Source organism: Lepidochelys kempii, chromosome 14 (genome assembly GCF_965140265.1).
Source record: "Lepidochelys kempii isolate rLepKem1 chromosome 14, rLepKem1.hap2, whole genome shotgun sequence".
Lineage (NCBI taxonomy): Eukaryota > Metazoa > Chordata > Testudines > Cheloniidae > Lepidochelys > Lepidochelys kempii.
Window position 1 is genome coordinate 28449160 of NC_133269.1, and position 24961 is coordinate 28474120.

The 24961-nt window shown below is 46.6% G+C and overlaps 1 protein-coding gene across 2 annotated transcripts in view; it reads left to right on the forward strand.

Annotated features, from left to right (window-relative positions):
• The first annotated feature begins 5685 nt into the window (after window positions 1-5685).
• Window positions 5686-24961, forward strand: part of LOC140898231 (uncharacterized) — a 39841-nt gene continuing 20565 nt past the window's right edge. For both annotated transcript variants that reach the window (XM_073311773.1, XM_073311774.1), the window contains exons 1-2: window positions 5686-5923; window positions 23072-23272. In XM_073311773.1, the coding sequence (XP_073167874.1) occupies window positions 23086-23272 (187 nt within the window). In that variant the 5' untranslated portion in view covers window positions 5686-5923; window positions 23072-23085. The remainder of the gene's footprint in view (window positions 5924-23071; window positions 23273-24961) is intronic.

A 24961-nucleotide genomic window follows, 5' to 3' on the forward strand; every position in this document is an offset into this window, starting at 1 on the left:
GGCCCTGCCTCCAGCTGTGTGACACTCCCCGCCCAGTCAGTCTGGCCCCTGCACGGACTTGGCCCCTCCGATTTGCCCCCTCAAGCCCCAGGAGCGCGTTGTGCAGGAGGGAGCCGGACAGGGATTTCCCTACACCCCCCCTGAATTTCCCCAAATGCCCCCACCCCCCGCCCAGTTTTGTGAACTAGTTACATGCAGTATTGCCTGTTTAGTGATTGGAAATTTGAATTGAAATTGAAACGTTAATACACACTTTAAAAACATATACAGTGTATGATAAAATACGTGTATCTGAAAAAGTATAATAGATTTGAAAAGTATAAACATAGGGCTTGGCTACATTTGCAAGTTAGAGCGCATTAAAGCAGCGCCAGGCACCCTAGCTCACTACCCGTCCACACTGGCAAGGCACGTAGAGAGCTCTGACTCCATGGCTAGAGCGCTCCTGGTGCTCCACCTCAGCGAGAAGATTAATGCTTGCTGCGTCTTCGCTGAAACACCTGGGTGTCAGTGTGGATGAGGTGTTGCGTTACTGCGCTCTGATCCAGAAACGTCCCATAATCCCCTTAAGTCAAGTGGCCACTCTTGTCATCGTTTTTGAATCGCTGCAGGAATGCAGATATGCTCTTTGAAAGCTCCATTTCTGATAGCCGGCTGCTTATCTGCTCTGAGACAAAGCAACCATTAGTGTGGAATGCTGTATGTGAGAGAGGGAGGTGTGGGGGGTGCCTGCTGCTGTCTGAACTTACAAGACAGCATGCTGACATGCTCTCAGTCCTCCAAAAACCCTCTCTCTCTCTCCCCACATATGCACAACACACTCCCTGTCACACTCCACCACCACCTCCATTTTAAAAGCACGTTGCAGTCACTTGCATGCTGGGATAGCTGCCCATAATGCACCGCTCCCAATGCCGCTGCAAGTGCCGTAAATGTGGCCACGCCAGTGCGCTTGAAGCTGTCAGTGTGGACAGACTGCAGCGCTTTCCCTACTGCAGTCTCCAAAGGCTGGTTTAACTCAAAGCGCTCTACATCTGTAAGCGTAGCCCCATAGACTAGCTTCCTTATACAGCTGTTGTTTTTTATGACAATGTCAGTGCATTCATTTCGGTGATGTTGACCAACCTAATAATTTCAAGCAAAGTCTGAATGAGCTCTCCCTGACAGCAGGTGATGAGCTGGGGCTGGGGGGGAAAGGCTTCAGGACCAGACTGTATTTACATTCACACCTAATCTACCTAGGTGTCCAGCAAACAGAGCTGTGTTTCCCAAGTGATAGATTTTGGCTGGGTTTGGATTATAAATCCCTTGAATGTGGGGAAGGGGGGGTAATGAAATGTTGTTATTCTTATTGTATGAGTAAAGGGCAGTACAACTGTACCTAGCCTGTGCTGATTGAGGGCATCAAGAGAGAGGGTGGGGACAGGTGTTTTGCTTGATGGTCTGCCTGTGTCACAAGTATGATTTGACCTGCCCCCTCCACAGTTTAAAGACAGAGCTGATTAGGCTCCATAGAGAGTCTTTTGTTTTGTTAAGTGACCACTACAGCTTAAATCACTGATAATCAGGTCTAAGTGCTTAGACCTGCTGTGGGACAGTGTTTCTGTGGAAGAGATGGCCCAGTCTGCACGAGCAGTGAGGTTCCCCCACTAAGAGCTCAGCTGAAATCACTGAGAGCTGGGTGGAACCTCAAGAGACCAAGTCGCAGCGGTCACACTGGCAGGTGGCAGCAGAAGGTGACGGCGCAGGGCCATTGGCAATAGAGCGATGGAGTGAACGGTGGTAAAACGAACAACAGTGGCCAGAGTAAACAGTGAGCAGCTGGAGGAACGAGCAAGGTGCCTTCTTGCCCCTCCACCTGGGAGGTGAACTCATGTGGAAATCTCCACTTACCAAGGACAACACCAGTGAGTGTTAATGAGGTTGTTAAGAATGCTGGAGACACAACACAGTTCATACAAACACACATGGCTGTGGCATCATACTTTCTATTTAGGCAAGAGATACCGCACATTACAAACTGGAGGCCAATGTTAAGTGCATTTTCACTTGTTCATCCTGAAGTTGAACACTGGTTCCGAACAAGACCAGCAAATGCTCACTATCTTTCTGCAAGAAACTCAACTGACTGGCTAGACACATGTGGTGCAACAGTGAAAGATTCAACAGTTGAAAAAGTGAAGAACTCTCTCACGACAAAAAAAATTTGCATACATGGCTGATGAATGCACCGATGCAAATGGGCATCAAGTATTAAGTCATTGGGTATGTTATCTTGATGTCAGTGGCAGGCCAGGAGATGCATTTCTAGATCTTCAAGTTATAGAAGGCAGATTGGCTGCATCTGTGACAACCCACATCTTAGAATTAAATGTCTGTCAATTGGACCCCAAACAGATGGCTGCTTGTGCATTTGATGGAGCTGCAAACTTCTCTAGAAGACATGGTGGAGTACAAGATTTGCTCAGAGAAAAGTGTAACCCTAATCTCTCCTATACACGCTGCAGAGGCCATCTACTCCAACAAGCGCTAGTACGAACTGAAGACTCTTCAAAAGACATTTAAAAAGCTATAAATTATAATGTCTTCATTATGTTCTTTTTTCAGCAAGAGTCCATGTCATAACCATACAGCTAAGGGTAGCCTAGAATTCCTCCTTACCTGAAGAGGTTAAGAAGCTCAAATAACCTGGTTGGCACCCAACCAAAAGGACCAATGGGGAAATAAGATACTTTTAAATCTTGTGGTGGGGGGGAAGGCTTTGTTGTGTGTGTTCTCTTGGGAAGCAGAGAAGCATCCGGTCATAAAACTCCTTCTCCTATAAAGCATCCTAAAAGTCTCTCATATTTCAGAAATTGTAAGTAAAGCCAGGCAATGCGTGTTAGATTATCTTTTGTTCTGCTTGTGAATTTTTCCTTTGCTGGAGGGAGGTTTATTCCTGTTTTTTGTAACTTTGAAACTAAGCCTAGAGGAAGTTGTGCTGTGTTTTTGAATCTTTTGTTACCCTGTAAAGTTATTTTCCATCCTGATTTTACAGAGGGGATTTTTACCTTTTTTTAAAATAAAATCCTTCTTTTAAGAACCTGATTTCTCTATTGTCTAAGACCCAGGGGGTTGGGTCTGTGATCACTTTGTAGCCAATTGGTTAGGATAGTATTCTCAAGCCTCCCCAGGAAAGGGGGTGTAAGGGCTTGGGAGGATATTTTGGGGGAATAGGAACTCCAAGTGGTCCTTTCCCTGATTCTTTGTTAAATCACTTGGTGGTGGCAGCATACCATCCAAGGGCAACGAATTTGTGCCTTGGGGAAGTTTTAACCTAAGCTGGTAGAAATGGGTGGGAGGGATAGCTCAGTGTTTTGAGCATTGCCCTGCTAAACCCAGGCTTGTGAGTTCAATACTTGAGGGGGGCCATTTAGGGATCTGGGGCAAAAATTGGGGATTGGTCCTGCTTTGAGCAGGGGGTTGGACTAGATGACTTCCTGAGGTCCATTCCAACTCTGATATTCTATGATTTAAATAAGCTTAGGGGGTCTTTCATGTGGGTTCCCACATCCGTACCCTAGAGTTCAGAATGGGGAGGGAACCCTGACAGTCCAAAAAGACTGAATATCTTGAAAAATACAGAAGATACACTGAGACTGAAGTTCAAATTAGTCCAGCCTCGGAAACCCTCTGGCTTTCTCATGAACGATCCTTGGCTGTTGTCTTAAAATTACTCCAGCTTTGGAAAGTATCTACCAAGATGGGATGGATCTAAGTAGTGAAGCTGGTGGATTACTTTTGCTACTACATTCAGCGAAGACTATTGCCATTCTCTCTCTTCTAAGTCTACTGTTGGAAACCACTTGGGTCATTAAATAATACCATCCAGGCATCTGCTACAACAGGAGTAGTTCTTTGTCCAGCAATAGAAGCTACAATTAGATCAATCAGAGAGCTATCCATTGAAAAAGTACTGGAAGAAGCAAAGACTTCAGTCCAGAAGTTGAGTAATGAAAGCATTTATATTGAATCCTTAAGTGAAGGGGACAAGAAGTGTTTGTTAAGACAACTGAAAAAGTACAGACTTGATTCTTAAAAATCTACAACAGTGACTTCTAGATTCTACTCAACCTCTACGCAGCTTTCACAGATCCCTGTCCTATAAAACACCGACAGCTGAGTGGAGTGAGGCTCTACCAGCTATGAGGCTGCCCTGTGCTCAGGACAGAATAGAGAATCTGAACACACAGTGGAATATCATACGATGAATGAATGAAGATTTGACTTCTACTTCTTTTTTATCATCACTAGTGGCTCGACCCGGTCTTTGCGCTGTGTTTCCTGGGATGAAAGAAGTAGGAATTCATCTCTTGTTACCCCCAGTCACAACCGCTACAGCTGAGCGTTCTGTTGCCTCATTGAATAAAATTTTGTGTTCTAAAAGAAGTCGCCTTCTGCCTGATCATGTGAATGATCTAATGAGCATATCAATGGAAGGAATGGAAGTACTGGACACAGGAGAAGCCACCAAAGATGAACGCATTGCATTCAAGAAGTTCATTAACAGAGTTGTGCAAAATTATAACAAGAAATCAAGAAGGATGTAGATGTAGTGCTTCATAGAAGCCTTGATTAGCCAACTTTAATTTTTGTGATGATTTTAAAACATGAGTTAAATCTAATTAAATGGTCATGAAACATTTTTCAGTTTTTACTATGGTGCCATAGAGCCACCTTCACCCTCAGGGTCTCACCCCTCATCAGCCCTGACACCCCACCCCTCCCCCCACATTTAAATTCCTGGGGAAAACTCAGCCCGGGCACCAGCAGCTGGGATGAGCAGCCTCGGTTTGCAGGAGGCTGCTCAGGAGCAGCAAAGCAGCAGATGGTGCCATAGCCCCGGCCCTTCCCCCGGGTCTCTCCCCTCCCCTGCAGGCTCCGGCTCAGGGGCTGGTGTCGGCAGAGCCCGGGGCTGGTTCCAGCCCCCGGAGAAAGTCCCCGCGGCTGGGCCCCGAGGGGCGCTGGGGAAGGGCTCTCCCCGCACACACCCCGCTGGGCAGCGGCAGCGGCTCAGCCCGGGCTCCGGCTCACGATGGAGGCGGCGGCAGCGTCTGACCCGGGAAGCTCAGCCCCGGAGCTGCGGAGCAGCAAGAGCCAGAGCAACTTCCCCGCCCCCAGCAGCGGGCCACAGGGTTAACCCCTCCGCTGCCAGAGACCAGCCACAAGCCTCGCCCTGCTCCCCGTCCGGAGCCCAGTGACACCCCCGGCGCGACCGAAGCCGAGAGAGTCCCCGAGAAACCGGCCCCTGGCGCTGCTGGGGCGGCTTGTTCCGAGTATAATGTAGGAAACTGGTCCCTGTAGCAATGTGCTCTCTGTAGCAACAGTTACTGATACGCAATGGATGTAAGAAACTGCTGCCTGATGTTCCTACAGGGAGCAGGTTCCTGTACTACCCTGGCAACGGGCCGCCCCGCTCTGCAGAGGTCGGGCAAGTGGCTGCTGTTACTCCAGAAGCCCCCACCTCTTTCCCGATGCTCCCCGCACAAGCCGCCCCAGCAGCGCCAGGGGCCGGTTTCTCGGGGACTCTCTCGGCTTCGGTCGCGCCGGGGGTGTCACTGGGCTCCGGACGGGGAGCAGGGCGAGGCTTGTGGCTGGTCTCTGGCAGCGGAGGGGTTAACCCTGTGGCCCGCTGCTGGGGGCGGGGAAGTTGCTCTGGCTCTTGCTGCTCCGCAGCTCCGGGGCTGAGCTTCCCGGGTCAGACGCTGCCGCCGCCTCCATCGTGAGCCGGAGCCCGGGCTGAGCCGCTGCCGCTGCCCAGCGGGGTGTGTGCGGGGAGAGCCCTTCCCCAGCGCCCCTCGGGGCCCAGCCGCGGGGACTTTCTCCGGGGGCTGGAACCAGCCCCGGGCTCTGCCGACACCAGCCCCTGAGCCGGAGCCTGCAGGTGAGGGGAGAGACCCGGGGGAAGGGCTGGGGCCGGGGCTATGGCACCATCTGCTGCTTTGCTGCTCCTGAGCAGCCTCCTGCAAACCGAGGCGGCTCAGTCCCACCAGGGCAGGGGGTAGGCACCAGGCTTAAGAACAGGATACAGGCACTGCCAGCCAGGGCCAATCGAGGGGTAGGAGGGCCATTTGGCCTGGGGCTCAAGCTCAAAGGGGGCCTCAAATTTAGACCCTTGTAAATTTTTTTGGTCTTTGATAAGTTTCACAACTTTTTTTAATGCTCATCTGTATTGGACTAAAATATGACACACTATCAGCTTAGAGCAGCAAATTTAAGCAAATAAGAGATGTGATTTGGTAAAAGACATATTTTTTTGTTAACTGATATATATATATGTTGTCAGATTAAAGAGTTAAAATGTTCATAAATATTAATAAAAATATACCGGTTCTGATGGCACAAGATTAGACAGTGATGAACCTATCCTCTCAGATCTGCTGATTATATAAACAAACCACTACTAGTGGCTGGTGCTGGATCAAGTGTAAGTTGAAAGGTAGAGAATTGTTACATTTTAGTATCTTTAGAATTTTACATCTAGTTGCCTAAGGAATTATTTATGTGTGAGAATTCCTCATTATTATCTTCATATGGTAGCTAAAAGAAGTGACTGGTTGGCTGAGCCTTAGCTTGGTAGCTTGGCCATCATCATAGGCTTTCGTAGTCTATAGGCCCAGACTCAAGGTGAAAATTTGTGAGGACAGTCTTGTACAGTGAGTTTCATGAGGACACACGTTTGAAATTTTTGGACATTATCCCTTTGTCTGTATCCGTGTCTGTGTTTACTGTATATATGTCATTCCTTTGTCCTCAGCTCAGCCTGTTATATTATACCTTGCATGCTTGAGTTTTGATTCAGTGATAAGGATAATAACCTCTCTGAGTGCTTCATTTTATGTTCTTAATTAGTATTCCTTCATTTTAAGTCTTTTCAGCATTTGTGTAACATGTTTACAATAGAAGATTTCAAGTGCAGATAAACTACTTATTTACAGCAGAATATTTTAAGTGTGGATAGGCTACATAGTAACTGGATAGATCACTATGAAGAGGAGATTTGAAAGCAAGAGATGGCGACAACTACTGAGTGAAGCAGCAGCTAAGAGCTCAAAGCCAATAACTTCATTTCTCAAACCACTGGAAAACACACCTTACCCAACAAACAATGCTACAGATAATGAAAACTCCGCAACTGCAACAGGAGATATTTCAATGCCAATACCTGAACATGAGGACACTAGTCAAGAAGGAGATGTACCAACAGTAACAGATGCAGCAGAAGACCCTGTGTAGGATCAAGAAAATCAACAGCAACAGGAAGATGTAGATCTTATGCAGCAAGAGCTATTCATGAGTACTACAGGTTTGACTGTGACTGACATTACATTTGAGCAGCATTGCTCTTGTCAATAATTCCAATCTTTTCTTCAGAGTAGTTGTTTTGAAATTCCAAGTAACATTCCATGCTTTCCCTACTTGTCTGCTGACATTCAAAAACTCTTCCAAATGGTGAGACCTGCAACAACAGACTGGTTATGCTGGAGTATGGAAGAACAATCTCTGGACTGTGCACCCTGCTTATTTTGAACAAAAATGCTGCAAATGCATCAGTTCTCTCTGATCAATCAGGATGGAGCATCAGCAGACGTTGGAGGAAGTTGAAAGGCTGAATACTATTATATGAGAGTTCAACATCACACAAAGAAAGCTATGTTGCATGGAAATCAGCCAGTAAGGCAGCATCAGCTGAAAGTTCAGTTGAGAATTTACTCTTGACTGAACTCTCTACAGAAGCTAGTAACTGGAAAAAACTTCTTGAGTGCATCCTGAACATAAGAACAGCCATACTGGGTCAGACCAAAGGTCCATCCAGCCCAGTATCCTGTCTACCGACAGTGACCAATGCCAGGTGCCCCAGAGGGAGTGAACCTAACAGCTAATGATCTAGTGATATCTCTCCTACCATCCAGCTCCACCTGCTGACAAACAGAGGCTAGGGACACCATTCCTTACCCATCCTGGCTAATGGCCATTAATGGACTTAACCTCCATGAATTTATCCAGTTCTCTTTTAAACCCTGTTATAGTCCTAGCCTTCACAATCTCCTCAGGCAAGGAGTTCCAGAGGTTGACTGTGCACTGTGTGAAGAAGAACTTCCTTTTATTTGTTTTAAACCTGCTGCCCATTAATTTAATTTGGTGGCCCCTAGTTCTTATATTATGGGAACAAGTAAATAACTTTTCCTTATTCACTTTCTCCACACCACTCATGATTTTCATACATTCATAGATATTAAGGTTAGAAGGGACCATTATGATCATCTAGTCTGACCTTCTGCACAATGCAGGCCACCAAATCTCACCCACGCATTCCTGCAATAAACCTCTCATCTATGTCTGAGCTATTCAAGTACTCAAATCATGGTTTAAAGACTTCAAGGTGCAGAGAATCCTCCAGCAAGTGACCCATGCTCCATGCTGCAGAGGAAGGCGAAAAAATCCCAGAGCCTCTTCCATTCTGCCCTGGACGAAAATTCCTTCCTGACCTCAAATATGGCGATCAGCTGAACTCTGAGCATATGGGCAAGACTCACCAGCCAGATACCCAGGAAAGAAATCTCTGTACTAACTCAGATCCCACCCCATCTAACATTCCATCACAGGCCATTGGGCCTATTTACCATGAAAAGTTATCAATCAATTAATTGCCAAAATCATGTTATCCCATCGTACCATCTCCTCCATAAACTTATCAAGTTTAATCTTGAAGCCAAAAAATTGTCTTTTGCCCCCACTGCTTCCCTTGGAAGGCTATTCCAGAACTTCACTCCTCTGATGGTTGGAAACTTTTGTCTAATTTCAAGTCTAAACTTCCTGATGGCCAGTTTATATCCATTTGTTCTTGTGTCCACATTGGTACTGAGCTTAAATAATTCCTCTCCCTCCCTGGTATTTATCCCTCTGATATATTTATAGAGAGCAATCATATCTCCCCTCAGCCTTCTTTTGGTTAAGCTAAACAAGCCAAGCTCCTTGAGTCTCCTTTCATAAGACAGGTTTTCCATTCCTCAGATCATCCTAGTAGCCCTTCTCTGTACCTGTTCCAGTTTGAATTCATCCTTCTTAAACATGGGAGACCAGAACTGCACACAGTATTCCAGGTGAGGTCTCACCAGTGCCTTTTATAACAGTACTAACACCTCCTTATCTCTACTGGAAATACCTCGCCCGATGCATCCCAAGACCGCATTAGCTTTTTTCACGGCCATATCACATTGGTGGCTCATAGTCATCCTGTGGTCAACCAATACTCCTAGGTCCTTCTCCTCTGTTACTTCCAAGTGATGCATCCCCAGTTTATAACAAAAATTCTTGTTCTTAATCCCTAAATACATGACCTTACACTTTTCACTATTAAATTTCATCCTGTTACTATTACTCCAGTTTACAAGGTCATCCAGGTCTCCCTGTATGATATCCCAGTCCTTCTGTGTATTGGCAATACCTCCTAGCTTCGTGTCATCTTCAAACTTTATTAGCACATTCCAACTTTTTGTGCTGAGGTCAGTAATAAAAAGATTGGTCCCAAAACTGATCCCTGAGGAACTCCACTGGTAACTTCCCTCCAGCCTGACAGTTCACCTTTCGGTAAGACCCGCTGTAGTCTCTCCTTTAACCAATTCCTTATCCACTTTCAATTTTCATATTGATCCCCATCTTTTCCAATTTAACTAATAATTCCCCAAGTGGCACCTTATCAAACGCCTTACTGAAATCTAGGTGAATTAGATCCACTGCATTTCCTTTGACTAAAAAATCTGTTACTTTCTCAAAGAAGGAGATCAGGTTGGTTTGACATGATCTACCTTTTGTAAAACCATCTTGTAGTTTTTCCCATTTACCATTGACCTCAATGTCCTTAACTACTTTCTCCTTCAATTTTTTTTCCAAGACCTTGCATACTACAGATGTCAAACTAACAGGCCTGTAGTTACTAGGATCACTTTTTTTTTTCCTTTCTTAAAAAGAGGAACTATATTAGTAATTCTCCAGTCATACGGTACAACTCTATCATATCCCCCCTTAGTCTCCTCTTTTCCAAGCTGAAAAGTACTAGCCTCTTTAATCTCTCCTCATATGGGATCTGTTCCAAACTCCTAATCATTTTAGTTGCCCTTTTCTGAACCTTTTCTAATGCCAGTATCTCTTTTTTGAGATGAGGAGACCACATCTGTACGCAGTATTCAGGATGTGGGCATACCATGGATTTATATATCGGCAATAAGATATTCTCCGTTTGATTCTCTGTCCCTTTTTTAATGATTCCTAACATCCCGTTTGCTTTTTTGACTGCCACTGCACACTGCGAGGACGTCTTTAAAGAACCATCCACAATGACTCCAAGATCTTTCTCCCGATTAGTTGTAGCTAAATTAGCCCCCATCGTATTGTATGTATAGTTGGGGTTATTTTTTCCAATGTTCATTACTTTACATTTATCCACATTAAATTCCATTTCCCATTTTGTTGCCCAATCACTTAGTTTTGTGAGATCTTTTGAAGTTCTGCACAGTCTGCTTTGGTCTTAACTATCTTGAGCAGTTTAGTATCATCTGCAAACTTTACCACCTCACTGTTTACCCCTTTCTCCAGATCATTTATGAATAAATTGAATAGGATTGGTCCTAGGACTGACCCTTGGGGAACACCATTCCATTCTGAAAATTTACCATTTACTTCTACTCTTTGTTCCCTGTCTTTTAACCAGTTCTCAATCCATGAAAGGATCTTCCCTCTTATCCCATGACAATTTATCATCCTTTTTCTTTCTGAGTGGGTATTAGGTTTCTTTGGTTCCAGTCAACATATTGGTGATTGTGTAAATGGAAACTTTCTACGCATAGTTGAGCTCCTCAGCAAATATGACCCACTTCTATCAGAGCATGTTAAACGTGTTCAAGAATCGCAAGAGAGTCAAAAGCGCATGCAAGTCCATTATCTCTCCACACACATACAAAACAAGTTTATTGAGCTATGTGGGTCATTCGTACAAACAACAATTCTTGATGATATTCAAAATGCCAAGTATTTTTCAATCATTGTTGATGCAACTCCAGATTGTTCTCACAAGGAACAGACTACTATGGTTATTCAATATGTTAAGATTGTAGACAGCTCAAAATTTTCAATTGAAGAAAGGTTTATTTTGTTTGATAATTTCACGATAAAAACTGAAAAAGAAATTGCTGCTTGAGTACTAGCAATTCTAGAAGGTTTTAAGTTAGACTTTCAAGTCTGCATTGGTCAAGCCTATGACAATGGATCTAATATGGCTGGGAAGTACAAAGGTGTACAGGCAGTTCTGCTTGAGCATACTTCAGACTGTATTTTCTCCAGCTGTGGAAACCACGCACTAAACCTTGTAGGTGTTGACTGTGCTGAATCATGCAAGGAGGCAATTATTTACTTTGGAACTGTTCAGCAAATGTACAATCTCATCAGTAGCAGTCCCCAAAGGTGGGAAATTCTGAAGCAATATCTTCCTGTTTCACTGCATGAGATGTCCAAAACTAGATGGTCTGCAAGGATTCAACCAGTTGCGCAGCATTTGAATTCAGTGAGAAAGGCTTTAAATGAGCTTGAATTTCTCAATCTCATTGCACAGGCTTGAACTGACCTTCAGTTTATTCAGAAGCACATGTCCAAATTTGAATGCATTCAGATGTCATCTTTGTGGAGAAAGCTACTTAAAATGATCCATCAAACTAATCTGGTAATTAAAGCACACAATGCTACACTTGATGTTGAGAGGGATAACATTGAAAGTCTTATCAATGACATTCAACAGATTCATGAACAATGGGATGCGATCCTGACTGAGTCCAAATTAGTAGCACAGAATATTGGTGTGACGGTGCCCCCCATAAGCCTTTATGGAAGTATGCTTATGAATGAATATATATATATATATATATATATATATATATGACATAACTGGAATATGTTTTATGCTACATGTGCCATGTAGCATATCTATGTAAAGTTTATGATCTACTGAATTTATTAATCCTATTTGTATGCATATATCGTTTTTGTATTTGAAGTTATGAAGATTGGCTTTGTACTGGCTTGTTTTTTAAGTAACCTTTGTAAAAAGTTTGGTCAGTTCCTTGAGAAAGGAATGTGCAGATTAGGTACCCAATCAAGAAACACTTAAAGGACAATGAATCTTGGAATGCTCCAACCCATATAAGAAGTCTACCTGAGGATGTTCAAGGAAGCCTGTGAACCATGGCTGCCACCTCTAAGTTCTGAGTCATGCATGGACGTGTGACTTGCCCATGTGCCTCCAAAACTCCATCTTGGAGCTGGACTTTGCATAGGAGAGAGGACGGGGTCTCCACCCACAGAGTGAAGTCTATTTAAACCCCTGGGAGGCCCCTCCATTTTGTCTTCAGCTAGCTAAAGAGAGATCCTCTCCAACCCCAAGGATACCTGAAAGAAACTGGAACAAAGGACAGTAAGTACAGGGGGTATGAGTGATTGCTGGACCCAGACTAGAAGGAGACTAGTCTGTAAAAGAAAGCTTACTGTAACTGGTGAGGTTTTTATCTGTATTCAGTTTTATTATTGTACTAGACTTAGACTTGCGTGTTTTATTTTATTTTGCTTGGTAATTCACTTTGTTCTGTCTGTTACTACTTGGAACCACTTAAATCCTACTTTCTGTATTTAATAAAATCACATTTTACTTATTAATTAACCCAGAATATATATTAAAACCGGGGTAGGGGGCAGCAAACAGCTGTGCATACCTCTCTATCAGTGTTATGTCCTTATGTCAGCATAATTATGATATGTATTTCAGTATATTATTTATAAATATGTTGTTCCATTTTATAGCATACTGAAAATGTATTAAGAAATGAAACCGCTTCAGAAATATACATTATGTATTTATTGCATTTACTTCACTTGCAAATTACTTCCATGAATTATCAACAATCCCAGATAAATTCATTGTAATTGATATGTACAGCTACATACATTTGGAATGTAGACGTAAAATGGGATAAAAAGTTAGACAAGACACATTTGTTGTTGATGTTTTTATTAAAAGCAAACAAACAAAACCCTCCATTTCCACAAAAGACATAGACCATGTTAGTAAGGAGAGAGCTCTATCTGATTGTTGTGATTTTATAGCACAAAGATTTTACTATTATTTATTTTTTTCTAAACTGAATGAAATGTAACATGAAGTCCTGATGTAACACTGAAAAGAAATACTAAGCCATTGAGGGAAGTCTGTGCTATTCTCCTTATGTTCCTGAAATTCCCATTCCACATCTAGCTAGCAAGAGATGTTAAGAGTAACGAGAGAGGTTTTTTCAGGTATGTTAGCAACAAGAAGAAAGTCAAGGAAAGTGTGGGCCCCTTACAGAATGAGGGAGGCAACCAAGTGACAGAGAATGTGGAAAAAGCTAATGTACTCAATGCTTTTTTTGCCTCTGTCTTCATGAACAAGGTCAGCTCCCAGACCACTGACTGGGCAGCACAGCATGAGGAGGAGGTGACCAGCCCTCTGTGGAGAAAGAAGTGGTTCGGGACTATTTAGAAAAGCTGGATGAGCACAAGTCCATGGGGCCGGATGTGCTGCATCCGAGAGTGCTAAAGGAGTTGGTGGATGTGACTGCAGAGCCATTGGCCATTATCTTTGAAAACTCATGGCGATCAGGGGAGGTCCTGGATGACTGGAAAAAGGAGAATATAGTGCCCACCTTTAAAAAAGGGAAGAAGGAGGATCCGGGGAACTACAGGCTAGTCAGCCTCACCTCAGTCCCTGGAAATATCATGGAGCAGGTCCTCAAGGAATCAATTCTGAAGCACTTAAAGGAGAGGAAAGTGATCAGGAACAGTCAGCATGGATTCACCAAGGGCAAGTCATGCCTGACTAATCTAATTGTCTTCTATGATGAGATAACTGTCTCTGTGGAGGAGGGTAAAGCAGTGGACGTGTTGTTCCTTGACTTTAGCAAAGCTTTTGACACGGTCTCCCACAGTATTCTTGCCAGCAAGTTAAAGAAGTATGGGCTGGATGAATGGACTATAAGGTGGATAGAAAGCTGGCTAGATTGTCGGGCTCAATGGGTAGTGATCAATGGCTCCATGTCTAGTTGGCAGCCAGCATCAAGTGGAGTGCTCCAAGGGTCGGACCTGGGGTTGGTTTTGTTCAATATCTTCTTTAATGATCTGGAGGATGGCGTGGATTGCACCCTCAGCAGGTTTGCAAGTGACACTAAACTGGGAGGAGAGGTAGATACGCAGGACGGTAGGGATAGGATACAGAGGGACCTAGACAAATTAGAGGATTGGGCCAAAAGAAATCTGATCAGGTTCAGCAAGGATAAGTGCAGAGTCCTGCACTTAGGACGGAAGAATCCCATACACTGCTACAGACGAGGGACCAAATGACTAGGCCGCAGTTCTGCAGAAAAGGACCTAGGGGTTACACTGGAAGAGAAGCTGGATATGAGTCAACAGTGTGCCGTTGTTGCCAAGAAGGCCAATGGCATTTTGGGATGTATAAGTAGGGGCATTGCCAACAGATCGAGGGACGTGATCGTCCCCCTCTATTCGACATTGGTGAGGCCTCATCTGGAGTACTGTGTCCAGTTTTGGGCCCCACACTACAAGAAGGATGTGGAAAAATTGGAGAGAGTCCAACGTAAGGCAACAAAAACGATTAGGGGACTGGAACACATGACTTATGAGGAGAGGCTGAGGGAACTGGATTGTTTAGTCTACGGAAGAGAAGAATGAGGGGGGATTTGATAGCTGCTTTCAACTACCTGAAAGTGGGTTCCAGAGAGGATGGATCTAGACTGTTCTCAGTGGTAGCAGATGACAGAACAAGGAGTAATGGTCTCAAGTTGCAGTGGGGGAGGTTTAGGTTGGATATTAGGAAAACTTTTTCACTAGGAGGGTAGTGAAGCACTGGAATGCATTACCTAGGGAGGTGGTGGAATCTCCTTCCTTAGAAGTTTTAAAGGTCAGGCTTGACAAAGCCCTGGCTGAGATTATTTAGTTGGGGATTGGTCCTGCTTGAGCAGGGGGTTGGACTAGATGACCTCCTGAGGTCCCTTCCAACCCTGATATTCTATGATCTGCTATTGACTTGCAGAGTCACCTTGATCTAGTCCAGTGGCCATCAACCGGTTGATCGCAATCGACTGGTCGATTCTAGAGGATTTCCCAGTCAATCGCAATCTCAGGTGGCAGCACAGCGTGGCTGCTGTTGAGGCAGACTCCCTGCCTACTCTGGCCCCACACTGCTCCCAGAAGTGGCCACTGCATCCCCGTGGCCCCAGGGGCAGGGAAGCAGGGGTCTTCCTCCATGCTCTGCTCCCGCCTGCAAGCACCACCCCCACAGCTCCCATTGGCCAGGAGAGGTGCGGAGGCGATGCTTGCAGAGAGGGGCAGCACACGGAGCCACATGCCCCCTGCATCGCAGGGGCCACTGGGATGTGTTGGCCCCTTCCGGGAGCAGTGTAGGGCTGGGGTAGGCAGGAAGCCTGCCTTAGCCTTGCTGCGCCTGCTGCCAACCAGGAGCCACTGGAGGTAAGTGCTGCCCAGCGGGAGACCGCACCCTAACCCCCATCCCTGAGCCCCCTCCCAGAGCCAGCACCCCAACCCCCCTCCTGCACCCCAACATACAGCCCTGAGCTCCCTTCTGGAGCCAGCACCCCATACCGCTCTTGCACCCTATGCCCCAGCCCTGACTCCTCTCCCAGAGCCATCATCCTGTACCCACTCCTGCACCCCAACACTCTGCCCCAGCCTGGAGCCCTGTCCTGCTCCCTCCCAGAGCCCACACCCTGCACCCCCTCCTGCACCCAAACTCTCTGCCTCTACCCCAGCCCGTAGCCCCCTCCTGCACCCCAACCACCTGCCCCAGGCTCAGCCCAGAGCCCCCTCTCACACTGCGAACCCCTTGGCCCCAGCCCAGAACCTGCACCCCCTCCTGAACCCCTGCCCCAGTCCAGTGAAAGTGAGTGAGGGTGCAGTAGAGTGAGCGACGGGCGGGTGGAGTGAGTGGGGCGGGGCTTTGGGGAAGAGTCAGGGCCTCTGGGAAGAGGCGGGGTAGATCCTGAGTTGCCCTTAGCCCTGGTCTACACTAGGACTTTAGGTCGAATTTAGCAGCGTTAAATCGATTTAAACCTGCACCCGTCCACACAGTGAAGCCCTTTATTTCGACTTAAAGGGCTCTTAAAATCGATTTCCTTACTCCACCCCTGACAAGTGGATTAGCGCTTAAATCGACGTTCCCGGCTCGAATTTGGGGTACTGTGGACACAATTCGATGGTATTGGCCTCCGGGAGCTATCCCAGAGTGCTCCATTCTGACCGCTCTGGACAGCACTCTCAACTCAGATGCACTGGCCAGGTAGACAGGAAAAGAACCGCAAACTTTTGAATCTCATTTCCTGTTTGGCCAGCGTGGCAAGCTGCAGGTGACCATGCAGAGCTCATCAGCACAGGTGACCATGATGGAGTCCCAGAATCGCAAAAGAGCTCCAGCATGGACCGAACGGGAGGTACGGGATCTGATCGCTGTTTGGGGAGAGGAATCCGTGCTATCAGAACTCCGTTCCAGTTTTCGAAATGCCAAAACCTTTGTGAAAATCTCCCAGGGCATGAAGGACAGAGGCCATAACAGGGACCCGAAGCAGTGCCGCGTGAAACTGAAGGAGCTGAGGCAAGCCTACCAGAAAACCAGAGAGGCGAACAGCCGCTCTGGGTCAGAGCCCCAAACATGCCGCTTCTATGATGAGCTGCATGCCATTTTAGGGGGTTCAGCCACCACTACCCCAGCCGTGTTGTTTGACTCCTTCAATGGAGATGGAGGCAATACGGAAGCAGGTTTTGGGGACGAAGAAGATGAGGAGGAGGAGGAGGTTGTAGATAGCTCACAGCAAGCAAGCTGAGAAACCGGTTTTCCCGACAGCCAGGAACTGTTTCTCACCCTAGACCTGGAGCCAGTATCCCCCGAACCCACCCAAGGCTGCCTCCTGGACCCAGCAGGCGGAAAAGGGACCTCTGGTGAGTGTACCTTTTAAAATGCTATACATGGTTTAAAAGCAAGCATGTGAAAGGATTACTTTGCCCTGGCATTTGCGGTTCTCCTAGATGTAGTCCTAAAGCCTTTGCAAAAGGTTTCTGGGGAGGGCAGCCTTATTTCGTCCTTCATGGTAGGACACTTTACCACTCCAGGCCAGTAACACGTACTCAGGAATCACTGTAGAACAAAGCATTGCAGTGTATGTTTGCTGGCATTCAACCAAAATCCGTTCTTTCTCTCTCTGTGTTATCCTCAGGAGAGTGAGATATAATTCATGGTCACCTGGTTGAAATAGAGTGCTTTTCTTCAGGGACACTCAGAGGTGCCCGTTCCTGCTGGGCTGTTTGCCTGTGGCTAAACAGAAATGTTCCCCACTGTTAGCCACAGGGAGGGGGGAAGGTTGAGGGGGTAGTCACGCGGTGGGAGGAGGCAAAATGCGACCTTGTAACGAAAGCACATGTGCTATGTATGTAATGTGAACAGCAAGGTTTACCCTGAAAGAGTGTAGCCACTGTTTTATAAAATGTGTCTTTTTAAATACCGCTGTCCCTTTTTTTTTCTCCACCAGCTGCATGTGTTTCAATGATCACAGGATCTTCTCCTTCCCAGAGGCTAGTGAAGCTTAGAAAGAAAAAAAAACGCACTCGCGATGAAATGTTCTCCGAGCTCATGCTGTCCTCCCACACTGACAGAGCACAGACAAATGCGTGGAGGCAAATAATGTCAGAGTGCAGGAAAGCACAAAATGACCGGGAGGAGAGGTGGAGGGCTGAAGAGAGTAAGTGGCGGGCTGAAGAGAGTAAGTGGCGGGCTGAAGACAGGGCTGAAGCTCAAATGTGGCGGCAGCGTGATGAGAGGAGGCAGGATTCAATGCTGAGGCTGCTGCAGGACCAAACCAGTATGCTCCAGTGTATGGTTGAGCTGCAGCAAAGGCAGCTGGAGCACAGACTGCCACTGCAGCCCCTCTGTAACCAACCGCCCTCCTCCCCAAGTTCCATAGCCTCCACACCCAGACGCCCAAGAATGCGGTGGGGGGGCCTCCGGCCAATCAGCCACTCCACCACAGAGGATTGCCCAAAAAAAAGAAGGTTGTCATTCAATAAATTTTAAAGTTGTCAACTTTTAAAGTGCTGTGCTTAAAGTGCTGTGTGGCATTTTCCTTCCCTCCTCCACCACCCCTCCTGGAATACCTTGGTAGTCATCTCCCTATTTGTGTGATGAATGAATAACGAATGCATGACTGTGAAGCAGCAATGACTTTATTGCCTCTGCAAGCGGTGATTAAAGGGAGGAGGGGAGGGTGGTTAGCTTACAGGGAAGTAGAGTGAACCAAGGGGCGGGGGGTTTCATCAAGGAGAAACAAACAGAACTTTCACACCGTAGCCTGGCCAGTCATGAAACTGGTTTTCAAAGCTTCTCTGATGCGTACCGCGCCCTCCTGTGCTCTTCTAACCGCCCTGGTGTCTGGCTGCGCGTAACCAGCAGCTAGGCGATTTGCCTCAGCCTCCCAACCCCCCATAAACGTCTCCCCCTTACTCTCACAGATATTGTGGAGCACACAGCAAGCAGTAATAACAGTGGGAATATTGGTTTCGCTGAGGTCTAAGCGAGACAGTAAACTGCGCCAGCGCGCCTTTAAACGTCCAAATGCACATTCTACCACCATTCTGCACTTGCTCAGCCTGTAGTTGAACAGCTCCTGACTACTGTCCAGGCTGCCTGTGTACGGCTTCATGAGCCATGGCATTAAGGGGTAGGCTGGGTCCCCAAGGATACATATAGGCATTTCAACATCCCCAACAGTTATTTTCTGGTCTGGGAATAAAGTCCCTTCCTGCAGCTTTTGAAACAGACCAGAGTTCCTGAAGATGCGAGCGTCATGCACCTTTCCTGGCCATCCCACGTTGATGTTGGTGAAACGTCCCTTGTGATCCACCAGAGCTTGCAGCACTATCGAAAAGTACCCCTTGCGGTTTATGTACTCGGCGGCTTGGTGCTCCGGTGCCAAGATAGGGATATGGGTTCCGTCTATAGCCCCACCACAGTTAGGGAATCCCATTGCAGCAAAGCCATCCACTATGACCTGCACATTTCCCAGGGTCACTACCCTTGATATCAGCAGATCTTTGATTGCGTGAGCTACTTGCATCACAGCAGCCCCCACAGTAGATTTGCCCACTCCAAATTGATTCCCAACTGACCGGCAGCTGTCTGGCGTTGCAAGCTTCCACAGGGCTATCGCCACTCGCTTCTCAACTGTGAGGGCTGCTCTCATCCTGGTATTCATGCGCTTCAGGGCAGGGGAAAGCAAGTCACAAAGTTCCATGAAAGTGCCCTTACGCACGCAAAAGTTTCGCAGCCACTGGGAATCGTCCCAGACCCGCAACACTATGCGGTCCCACCAGTCTGTGCTTGTTTCCCGAGCCCAGAATCGGCGTTCCACAGCATGAACCTGCCCCATTAGCACCATGATGCATGCATTGTCAGGGCCCATGCTTTCAGAGAAATCTGTGTCCATGTCCTGATCACTCACGGGACCGCGCTGACATCGCCTCCTCGCCCGGTATCGCGTTGCTATGTTCTGGTGCTGCATATACTGCTGGATAATGCGTGTGGTGGTTAATGTGCTCCTAATTGCCAAAATGAGCTCAGCGGCCTCCATGCTTGCCTTGGTATGGCGTCCGCACAGAAAAAAGGCGCGGAACGATTGTCTGCCGTTGCTCTGACGGAGGGAGGGGCGACTGATGACACGGCTTACAGGGTTGGCTTCAGGGAGCTAAAATCAACAAAGGGTGTGCCTGTACATCAAGGAGTATTTCAGGCAGGACTGCACGGAGGGTTCCAATAAGAAATGGTGCACCTAAGTTATTGTCGTTATTGGAACAAGAAGGTTAGCCTGGCCTCTGATTGATACATGGCTAGATTTACCTCGCTGTACCTTCTCTGTAAGTGACTGCAGTGTGATCTAGAAGAATGAGTCCCCCTAGACAGGGGAGGGGGGGAAGCAAATGAGTACAAAACAAATCTGGTCTATTTCTTGTTTTGATCCACTCCATCTATCTTTTACATCTTTGGCTGGCAGCAGACGGTGCAGAAGGACTGCATGCCATCCACATCTCATGGCTGCTCGGCAGAAGATGGTACAGTACGACTGCTAGCAGTCCGTATCGCCTGCCCGCTCACCATAAGATGGTTCAATAGGACTGACTGCAGGACTAAAGAGAATGACCTGCTCAAGTCACTCCAAATTTAGTCCCTGCGCCCATGTCTGCCCAGGCGCTCCTGATCGACCTCACAGAGGCGACCAGGAGCACCTCAGACATGACGATGACGGCTACCAGTTGTACTGTACCGTCTGCTGCCACAAGGCAAGGGGTTGCTGCTACTTTGTAGCAATGCCGTACCGCGTCTGCCAGCACCCAGGAGACATAGGGTGACGGTTACCTGAGCGGGCTCCATGCTTGCCGTGGTATTGTTGCCGGCACCCAGTGCCGAGAGGCTGAACAACAGCTTGAGTGGTTTGTTACCCGGTGTGCTATATTTAATAATTACAACGGGGTGGAGAAGCAGAAAAGTTTATTTGCAGCTGCAAAAAGGTACAGGGAGAATAAAATTTTAAATTTTGTATAATAGAGCAGGGAGTTATATAGGCTTTTATATATATATATTTTTTAGTATATTTATTTAATAGCAAGCTGCTTTAAGTATTTATATAGCCAGCTAATTTAGTTTTTAGCTAGTTTTTTGATTTTTTGTATTATTTGTTAAACTATACATAAAGCTGCTTTATTTAGCATTGTTTTTTTATATTTTCCCTGTTTGGCCTTGCTTAGTTTCAGGCAGTCTGACTCTGCAACATACTGTTGCAGATTTTCAGCATAACTGCTGTGTGTGCCTCCAGGCGGGGGGGCCAAGGACACTTGGGCCTAGCACGCAGAGCTGCTGCGAGTGCCTCCAGGCAGGAGGGGGGGCCAAGGACACCGGGGCCTAGTGCAAGGGGGCTTCATTGACACTCGTGGTCTTCCATCCCCTCGAGTTACCTAGTGGCCATGCCCCAGTGTTCCCAACAGTATGGCGTCTGCACAGGTAACTCAGGAAAAAAGGCGCGAAATGATTGTCTGCCCTTGCTTTCACGGGGGGAGGGAGGGAACGGGGGCCTGACGATATGTACCCAGAACCACCCGCGACAATGTTTTAGCCCCATCAGGCATTGGGATATCAACCCAGAATTCCAATGGGCAGCGGAGACTGCGGGAACTGTGGGATAGCTACCCACAGTGCAACGCTCCGGAAGTCGACGCTTGCCTCGGTACTGTGGAAGCGCTCCGCCGAGTTAATGCACTTAATGCACTTAGAGCATTTTCTGTGGGGACACACACACTCGAATATATAAAACCGATTTCTAAAAAAACGACTTCTATAAATTCGACCTAATTTCGTAGTGTAGACATACCCTTAGATTCAAAAAGTTATCTTGGGCATAAAAAGGTTGGAGACCAGTGAATTGAAGGAATTAACATAGGGTTTTTACCTTCAATTCCTGTTATTCTGTTCCCTTATTAAGGGCTTGTCTATACGGTATGACACTAAAGAGGTGAAGTTAAAGTACATAAATTGCAGCACCTTAAATCTGAGAGACTTAAATATTTAATCTGGTCAGTTTAAATATAGCTGTGGTTTAAACAAATAAATATGTTGAAAGACTGAAAGCTGACTTGCTTACACTGTATAAGTATTTTCATGGACAGAAACTAATGGATCCCCAAGGTGTCTTCAGTCTAGTGCAGCAGTTCTCAAACTGTGAGTCGGGACCCCAAAGTGGGTCGCAACCCCATTTTAATGGGGTCGCCAGGGCTGACTTAGACGTGCTGGAGCCCTGGGCTGAGGCCAAAGCCCAAGGCCCACCACCTGGGGACAAAGCCAAAGCCCGAGGCTTTCAGCCCTGGGTGGTGGGGCTCAGGTTACTGGCTGGGGCTGACACCTTTGGGCTTTGGCTTTGCCCTCCTCTTTCCCGCCTGGGGCGGTGGGGCTCGGGCTTTGGCCCCAACCTGGTGTGGCAGTGCTCAGACAAGCTCAGGTTTTGATCCCTCCTTCTGGGGTCTTGTAGTAATTTTTGTTGTCAGAAGGGGGTCACAGTGCAATGAAATTTGAGAACCCTTGGTCTAGTGGATAAAGGTTTAGTGTGAACAAACAAGTGAAAATGGAAGCCAGACAAATTTAGATTAGAGACTAGGCACAAATGTTTGATAGTAAAGATGATTAGCCACTGAAACAAATGACCAATGGATATCTCTTGATGTCTTCAAATCAAGACTGGATGACTTTCTAGAAAATATGCTTTTGGGAAATACAGGTTTGTACCTGGGTAACTGTGTTAAGTGTAATGGCTTGTGACACACAGTAGGTCAGATTACGTGACTAATGATCCCTTCTGGTACTGTGAATCTATTCTGTGGATTTTAGGATCTCATCCTGCAAACACTCACAACACATGTTTAATATTAAGCATCTGAATGGTCCCATTGACTTCACCTAATCTCTGTTGTGAAGAGGGCTTAAAAAGTCTCCATTTCTTTAGTCCTGGTGAAAGGGCCTTGCTCTGTGCTTCAAATAGACTGATGAAGACTAGGGGCTTTAAATACAGGAGCCTAAATTTAGACACCTAAATCCATATTCAGGCAGCTGAATAAGCATCTTGTTTTTTAGAAACACCGGACACTCAGAACTGAATCCCATTGTTGTAGGCGCAGTAATTTGGAAACTCAAGCCACGTATTGAAAGAAATGAATATGGATTTGGGATCTAACTTTTGTGTGTTGTGTATGTAATATCTAGATTCAAGCATTTGCCCAAAATATCAGAGTCTAGAATGTCTGTTAACAGGAAAAGAGTTTGGGGGGGATGGGGGTGTGGAAAGGATTAAAGCCCCTCCTGAAATGTCTCCAATTGTCCTTCTCACCCTGACAGGCTGCAGAACACGCATGTCTTGCTCCGGATCATCCCATGCCCTCCAGAGACAGGGAAAGGAAATGGCAGCAGCGGAGCCAGTGACCTTCGAGGAGGTGGCTGTGTATTTCTCTGAGAAGGAATGGGCTCTGCTGGACCCGGGTCAGAGAGCCCTCTACAGGGATGTGCTCCAGGAGAATTATGAGACTGTGACCTCGCTGGGTAAGGATTCCTGTCCCCTCAGCTGCCAGATGCTGTGTGGGCTCTGGAGTAGCTGAGTTGAGTTTGGCTCAGGATTCTTCATTGGCCCCCCATATGTCAGGGGGATCAGCCCCAATAATCACTGGCTCCCGTGTGAGAGACTGTCCACTCCCATACAACAGCAGATTCAGTGACATAACAATGATGCTATTCTTCCCACAAACAAGGTTTCAATGTGCTTCACCACCATCTTGTGCATGTTCTGTCTTGGCTAGAGGTATGAGTGGAAGGGCCCAGTCAGGAACAGCATATACCAGAGTGCTGGAGCTGGGGCTGGCTGCTGTTCGTGCCTCCAGGCCTACCTCTTGTGCCAGTGTGCTGAACTCTGGGAAGGAGGGTGCAGTTCCTGGAGTCCTTTCCTGGCTATGGCTGATCGCTGTGAGCGGGGCTGGGTTCTGGGACTGAGCAGTTAATGCTCTGTGAGCCTTCTGTGGGGTGTATCGCTGTAGTAGAAAAAAGTGAGGAGGGCTCTTCTTGTTTTCAGACACTACACTTGGTCTCAGGAGACCTCCGTTCAATTCCCTGTTCTGCCACAGACTTCATGAGTAACCTTGGGCAAGTCACTTAGACTGTGCCTCAGCCCCTGTCTCTGCAATGGGTATCATAGTATGTCTCTATTTCACAGTTCTGTATAAGGATAAATACATTAAATCTGGGAGATGCTCAGATACTGTGATCATGGGGGCCCCTGTAAGTACCCTGATAGCACAATGGGGTCCTGATTTACACTGGAGATTCCAGGTGCTGCTGTAATTCATAATCTTCACTTCCTGTAGCGGCTGCAGTGATGTATGATTTGTTGTTAGCGCCACAGTGTGTTGTAACAGCTGCTCAGTGCTGCTGTTTCTGGAGCTCTGATGTCAGCTGCACTAGCAGAGAGTGCAGCTTGCCCATTCAGCACACCTCAGTGGTGTTCCTAAAGAAAGATCACAGGCTGGGTTCAGTGGCTAACGCATTCGGCCAGGTTTATTGTCAACGAAGCACAGTACTAGTGTCCCAGGTCAATGGGTACAGGTACAGTAACGTGTTTTAGTCCCTCCACACCCGCCCCCCACCCCGACAATGGTACCGACTCAATCAGCAAACCAAGATGCTGTCCCCTGAGCTACCACAAATATCCCCTCCTGTGACTTCTTCTATACATTGATGCAAAGAAGATACATCTTACACGCCAACTGTAGCTACCACCCTTATCCATGTACCAGTTAGTTTGAACAAAACATCCCTATCCATTATCCTGTCATCCCATCCTTATTTTCACAAGGGGTCAGTGTGTTCCTATACCGTCTCTTAGCAATGTGTTTATGTAGTTACTGTTAGAGAGCTTATTCCTTCACTCTCCCACTTCCCTGGTCCTTCTCGCATGAACAGAGAGCAACAATACCCGAAGTCCGAAGGTGCAAACAATTCGATGTTTATTGGGGTGAACTTCCAGCAAGCTTAAATACAAGTTCCTTTTTCCTTATTTTCGATCCCAACTTACTTCCTGTTTGCCCCTAATTTATATAGTATTATTCTTAGCTATACCTTAACCAATCATTCTACTGAAATTTAACTAACCAATCCTAACATATTTTAACATGATTAGCTAACCAATTATATCCCACCACCTCAATTAGTTTACACCCAGCAAAATTAATTATACAGCAG